At 42.1% G+C, this 6,499-nt stretch overlaps 1 protein-coding gene across 1 annotated transcript; it reads right to left on the bottom strand.

The window, feature by feature from the left end:
* Positions 1–1,673: 1,673 nt before the first annotated feature.
* Positions 1,674–6,139, bottom strand: LOC123085512 (protein IN2-1 homolog B). The gene is made up of 10 exons (XM_044507158.1): positions 5,859–6,139; positions 5,664–5,738; positions 5,478–5,538; positions 5,266–5,352; positions 2,806–2,904; positions 2,604–2,712; positions 2,420–2,496; positions 2,221–2,328; positions 2,035–2,115; positions 1,674–1,958 (listed from the first exon to the last, which is right to left on the bottom strand). The coding sequence occupies exons 1-10, from the start codon at positions 6,053–6,055 to the stop codon at positions 1,950–1,952; spliced, it is 903 nt and encodes a 300-aa protein (XP_044363093.1). The 5' UTR covers positions 6,056–6,139; the 3' UTR covers positions 1,674–1,949.
* Between the last annotated feature and the right edge of the window lie 360 nt (positions 6,140–6,499).

The following is a 6,499-nucleotide window of genomic DNA, read 5'->3' on the forward strand; positions in this document are numbered from 1 at the left end:
CCCTGGTGCCTCATGGGCCACTACTCCATCTTTTGGCCCTCTCCCGAAGCTTCCAGGGTCTCTTATGTCCAAAAAAATCTTCAAAATTTTTGTGGCATTTGGACTTCGTTTGGTACTGATATTCTGAAAATCAAAAACAGGCAAAAAACAACAACTGACACTGGACACTAAGTTAATAGCTTAGTTCCAAAAAATGATATATAATTGCTTATGAATGCATATAAAACATCCAAAATTGATACTATCATAGCATGAAACAATCAGAATTATAGATACGTTGGAGATGTATCAGAAAGGCAGCCATCCAACATTGTCCGCATACATTTCAACCCGCATTTGAACTAGCCAGACGAAATTCATGCAAACCAGCTGATATGTATGGAAGATAGAAAATAGCATAAATCTTCCATATATATAGTACGCAAATTAAGTCTAGTACAATGATGTCTCAAATTTAACTAGATTAACCGGATGTCCAATAAGTTTTTCATCAACGAATCATGCCCTCCCGCACATACTCCCTCTTCAACTTCATCCAACAGTGTGTGTATGTAAATGGTCGTCTTTCTGTCTTGTGGTACACTATGGCAGCGCGTGCAAGCTACATAATGTGTAGACCAATATTGAGTGAATGAATCAATCGACAAATTGAGCAAGAAGCAAAACTTACAATCTCGTCCTCTGCCGCGTGCAATGGTCACCTTGCCTCCAGCTGACGAACACATCATAAAACTTTATGACGCTGATCTGGATTGTGTACCAACAATACGATAACGATGTCACGTTGCGTTGTTGAATAATGTACATGTCTTGTGCAATGTGCTTTCATGTGTGAAACATTTCATGCACTTGCTGCCAGAAGGCCCCCCCTTTGCTCCTGCCTACGAAATTCGCGGATACGGCCAACCACTCATTGCATAACATCTCATCCTCCATGGTTGAGTAGCTCATCATCTTTCGTACTCAATGGCATTTGACAGAACACCTGACGAGTGTGGTGTCCACCATGGAGGTCATTGACAGGGGGTGGAGTGTACCTGGGTATAAACGGCGTACCTGGGTATAAACGGCTTAAGGGTGGACAATGCCGTCGTAGAGGCGAGCGGGCACGCCGGTGCTGGTTGCGGATGTCCGGCAATGCCTCTGTGGCGGCCTAAGGCGTATAATAGCGACAACGGTGGTGGAGGGTGCTGATGCAAAGCAAAGGGGAGAAGGGACGAAGGTGGAAGGAAATGGGACCGGAAGAGGGGATTAGGTGGGCCGGGGGTGTCTGAGTCCTGCGTGTCTGCTGTCCGGACTACCGCACTTTATCTCCAATTTACGGGAGAAAGTGCATCTAGACCGTTCTGCGGATCAATACAGACCCGTATTGAATGGCTTTAGCGGTCCGAACGAATACGGGCGGTTTGAGGATCGGCGTTTGAGATGCCCTTCCTGCATAGAGGCCAAAGGTGATCTCGTTTTTGAAGCTGAAGCATCTGGTCTTATTGCTTTGCATCTTTCTAAACAAAAATATGCTTGTGTGCATCTGAAGATGTAGAGACCCAGAGACTTACCCTTTCAGAAAAGAAAAAAGAATAGCTAATGATCAATCTGACATGCTTAAGCCGCGAGGTTGTTTTCAGATTGATATATTTGCGAGTTGTTTGCTTAGGAAATTCACATGAGAATGATTAGCATTGAGAACAGAGGGCGCATCAGTCCATTCAACTCATAAGCATTCGATCAACAAGTACACTGTGAAACCACAATCACAGAACGCCTAAAAAGACTATAATACAGAACAACCACTTAATTTATTCTCAAAAGGCAGGGCCTTAGTAGCATGCATCTTTTTATTCAAAGTATAGTATATAGTACTAGCAAGCAAGCACACTCCTGAGTGTCTTCATCCTCACCTTCCATGCTGCAGTAGTTCCCTGTCCTCTTGGCCATCCTTGGTCACATCTTCACTCAATCTGGAAGTTGAAGTTTGTAAGTGCAAAATGGTTTGAAAATGAACCAAGGCTGAAAAATCAGGGAATATGTTGTTACCCCAAGCCGCTTCTTTGTGTGTTCAAGCAGAAATTGTGGGTCCAGCTTCGTTTGCGTGTACGCATCGATCTTGTTCACTTCCTGTAACATATCGATTAAGTTGCCTTCTCGACAGCAAAGAATTGCGAAGACAATTGGTTTGCATTACAATGTGGCATAGTCACATCCCGCGACATTCAGACTTACCTCGATGAATTTCTGAATGTTCGGTCTGTCCTTGGTGATATCATAGTTTTTGATACCAGAAAAGAATATCTGAAACCTTTCGATAAATGGCACATATGCAATGTCCACCTGTGTAGAAATGAACATCGCAACAAGTCAACATGTCAACACAATTCTTCTGAAATGGCATTTTAAGGATTCCCGGATTGGCGTGACATACCAAACTGAACTGGCCAAGGAAGAAAGGGCCATCACTGAACTTTCCCAGGGCAGCTTCTATTTTATCCAGCGCAGCAACTAATGGAAGATAATGCATAAGAAGTTATAAATACGAATTACATACTCTAGCCTGTAGAACTTATTAGATGATTAAACAGGTTACAGGTATGGCTCTGCTCTTTTACCAGTTTCCTCTGCCACATCTCCCTTGGAGGTTATGGATGAGTATAGTGCTTTATTGAACTCGTCGGTGTACACAAGAAGCTCCTCAGCAAACTGCTTCTTTGCAGAATCCTGCCAATTTATGAATGCAAGCGTTAAAACCACTGAGAAATTGCTTTCTCTGGTTATCATGAATCATGATGGTTAAAAATAGAGAATATTTACATCAGGGAGCAATGCTGGGCCATCGAAATTGCTGTCAATGTACTTGACCAAATCCAAGCTCTCTCCTTTCACTTGGTTGTTATGCTCCAGTGAAGGCACCTGTTGAAAAATAAATTTAAGGCAAGTGTGGATGGAGATCATAGAGATAATGAACTGAAACAGTGTTAAGATAGAGCAATGCTTCGGTAGACCCCCCCCCCCCTCACAAAGCGTATAAAGGGCAATATAGACATTTCACAAACTATACGGTAGTCTGTCGTACACGTATTAATATTTTTTTTGAGACATGTATCCATAATAAATGCGAAAAATAAAAGCACTTGCACCAGGTATTGAACTCACAACCTGGCCATGAATGGAACCAATGCTAACCAGATGACCTAGTAACTGAGTACAGCTTAAAGGCAGCGCTAACGTTTAAAGTACTATTTAGAGCTGCAGATCCGACTTTTTTTCTTTTTCAATACTTTTGCAAAACAATGCGAACAAAATTTCTTGAAAATGCCAACAATGTTTCAAAATCATAAAAAATAAATATAATATTCTTTTCTTAAATATGAACAGTTTTCTAAAAAGTGAATTTAAAATACGCACTTAACATTTTCCTAGTATACGGTGTTTTTTTTCAAATACAAACTAAACTTTCTTTAAAATATATGCCGAATATTTTTGAAATGCACGTTGAATAAAATTAGTAGACACGATGAACACTTTTTATACACAGTGAACATTTTCCTAAAACCGGTTGCTCGTTCAAAGTGGGCCGACGCATATCGTGTCGGTCGCTTCGCTTCAACAAAGCCATGACAGTTTGACACCCTCGGGCGGCAAATAGGGTTCACCTTCCGGAAGTAGATTCAGATAGAAGGTGCCATGCACAGTATGCTGCCTTGACTGCGCACGCGAAAACAGGGAAAATACATTAAACAGGAAATGGCAATGCGCGGATCAAACCCTGTAGCTCTCACTGCCGACCGCTCGCCACTAAGTACACAAACTGATAAGCTCAAATGTCTAACTACAAAAACGCAAACTACTAGAACTATCCTTTACCAACCAGCTTACTGTAGCAAAACAGATTTTTCCCACTATTTCTTTCTCTTTTTTGCTGATAGTTTTTGTTTCTTTTCCATTTTCATTTTTCCAAAATTTCAAAAAAAGTTTGCCTATTCAAATTTTGTTCATAAGTTATAACACTCGCATTCTAAAAAATTATACAAACATTGAACAGACACAATTGTAAAAAAAAGTACAAACATTGAAATACAAATATTCATAAAATACAAGGCTTCATCTCATAGCATGTTGTTTTTCGACATCCTTGAAATGACCCTATTTTTTCCAATGGCTTGTATGACCAGGTTATGGCACCATGCCAAGTTGCTTTGCTTTTCGACAAATTTTGTATTTTCTGGAGTTTTCTCGGTAAAAAATAGTCGATAAATGGCGGGACATGTCGCAACTTGCATATGGTGTAGGAAATCATTCAAACCTGGCGTAAATGACTACCATGGGCACGCCTACCTGCTTACGAAAGTTTGGGTCAGTCTTGAGATTTCCAAAAATACCATGTTCGACGGGGACTGTTCAGTTAGGCCAGAAGAGTCCGTTTGGGAGTAGCCCATTTCTCAACATCTCTTAAATGGTCTCAGTATTTTTCATGTCCTTGTATGATCGATTTTGAAAAAAGTCCATCAATTTTGGCAAAACAAATTCATCTACTTTGAAAATATGCATTCATTTTGAAAAAACTTCATCAATTTTGAGAAAAAGGAACATCAATTTTGAAAAAAACCATCTATTTTGAAAAAACGTTCATCAATATTTTTTATGAATTTTACAAAATTTATTGATTTAGGAAAATGTTCACCAAGTTTAAAAAAATGTTCGCAAATTTTTTAAAAGTCCATTCTTTCATAGAAACGAAATTGGAAAAAGTTTGCACATTGCAAGAGAAAAGGGAAAATAAAAAATGAACAAAAAAGAAAGGAAAACGAAAAATAAGAAATAGAGAAGGAAAATAAATCTGGGACAAAACCGTTAAAAACGAGAAAAAAAGAGCAAGAAAAAAGAAAGAAGGAAAGAAGAAAATTGGAAAAAGAAAAGCGGATAGAAGAAAATAATAAGAAAGACGCCTGCAACGTAAGTGATGGTGGCAAGTTGGTTATAGCGTCGCATTTTGAACCAGAAGTTCCTGTCTCGAATCTTGGCACACTCATATTTTTTGCGATTTAAAGAGATGGTTGGGAAGGCCCAGCGGGCAAGTGTACGGCCTATGCGTATAAATCGAATGGATATTCTAAAAAGAAAAACATACACAACAAAATATGACCATCATGTCCTTTATTATGAAGAGGTATGGGCTAATCTAAGCCGTCCTTGTGTTTAGGGGGTCTACTGAAGTAGAAGTCGTTAAGATATTGTACACGTGGCGTGGGGCAGAGTTGAGATTCACCATACCTTGTTCTGTGGGTAAACCTTCTCCTTGTACCAAGCCGGCCTGTTTGCGAGATCGATCCCGACTATCTTGATCTTGTCTTGCAAACCCTGGACAAGAAAAGCCATTAGATTTCATTTGGGTGTAAAAATGATTCAGTGTTGCTTGCATATCAGCACCAAAAGTACGATTTCTGCACGAATTATGTCCACAAATCAAACAACATTGGTAGTACCTTGTAGTTCCTGGCAATCCAAGCGCGCTGCGCGTACGGGCAGTGATATGCAACATACAGCCTTCACGAGACATGGAAAAAAATAATTAGCAGGTTAACCCTTGATTTATGCAGAAGTGACAAGCCACGAGATAGTTAAGTATCTGCAATGCAATTTGATCTCTCATAAGTCTCCTCCCAATTCACCTGGTGGTGCCGCCGAAGAGGGGCGGGGGCTCGGAGGTGGAGGTCAGCGAAGGGGGCAGATTTTCTTTCGGGGAGCTGCGCACGTTGGAGTAGAGAAACAAACACCAAGTTAAAAACACAACAGAGAAACGATTCGAATAATTTAATCGAGAATGAAGCGCAGTAGATCCTGCGCCGCGACTTCGGTCTGCTCACATGACCGGTGCGGCAGCGGCAGCGGCGGCGGCCATGGCGACGGTTCGGGGGGAACTCGAACTCCTGGCGGCGATGAGGCGGCGATGGGGAGCAGCTGGTCGCGAGCGGCGGATCTTTATACACGGCGACGGTACGGGAGGGGAAATGGAGGCGGGCGTCAGTGGTGACGAGCGGCAGGGGAAAGCGAGCGAACTCATTGGTGCGAGCTTGTGCGGCAGTAAATGTGGATTCGACACGTCGATTCGGGTGGTGCTCCATGGATGGATGGGGTCTGCCGGCAGGCCTCACCTGGACGCGAACGCGGTGTAGGTGCCGTGGCCCGTGGGGTTGCTCTTCCGGTACGTTCGGGAACGATGCCGTCGTGCCGGTCGTTGGTTTGTACATAGACACATTTTGCAACAAATGCCTACTTTTTGCGTGGCGTGCAACTGCACACGTAGGTCCCAACGGAGCGAGTCATTCATCCTACTAGCAACAGTTTACACTCGCGAACCAACCTCTGGTTGAATGATTAGAGGGACTGTGGTATTCCAGTCCATCAAGGTTTAAATCCTGATGCTCACATTTATTCTTGTCTTTCGGAGGTGCTTATAGAAATAGGGTGTGCGTATGAGCGTTCAGCAACTACATCGCGCCCACCA

Source organism: Triticum aestivum, chromosome 4A, assembly GCF_018294505.1.
Source record: "Triticum aestivum cultivar Chinese Spring chromosome 4A, IWGSC CS RefSeq v2.1, whole genome shotgun sequence".
Lineage (NCBI taxonomy): Eukaryota > Viridiplantae > Streptophyta > Magnoliopsida > Poales > Poaceae > Triticum > Triticum aestivum.

Excerpts from the sequence above, each read along its gene's own strand:
- LOC123085512 (XM_044507158.1), bottom strand. The coding sequence starts at position 6,055 with ATGAGTTCGCTCGCTTTCCCCTGCCGCTCGTCACCACTGACGCCCGCC. Across the intron at positions 5,353-5,477 it reads GGATTGCCAGGAACTACAAG|GGTTTGCAAGACAAGATCAA; the intron begins GTACTACCAATG and ends TTTCTTGTCCAG. Across the intron at positions 2,713-2,805 it reads GCCCAGCATTGCTCCCTGAT|GATTCTGCAAAGAAGCAGTT; the intron begins GTAAATATTCTC and ends ATAAATTGGCAG.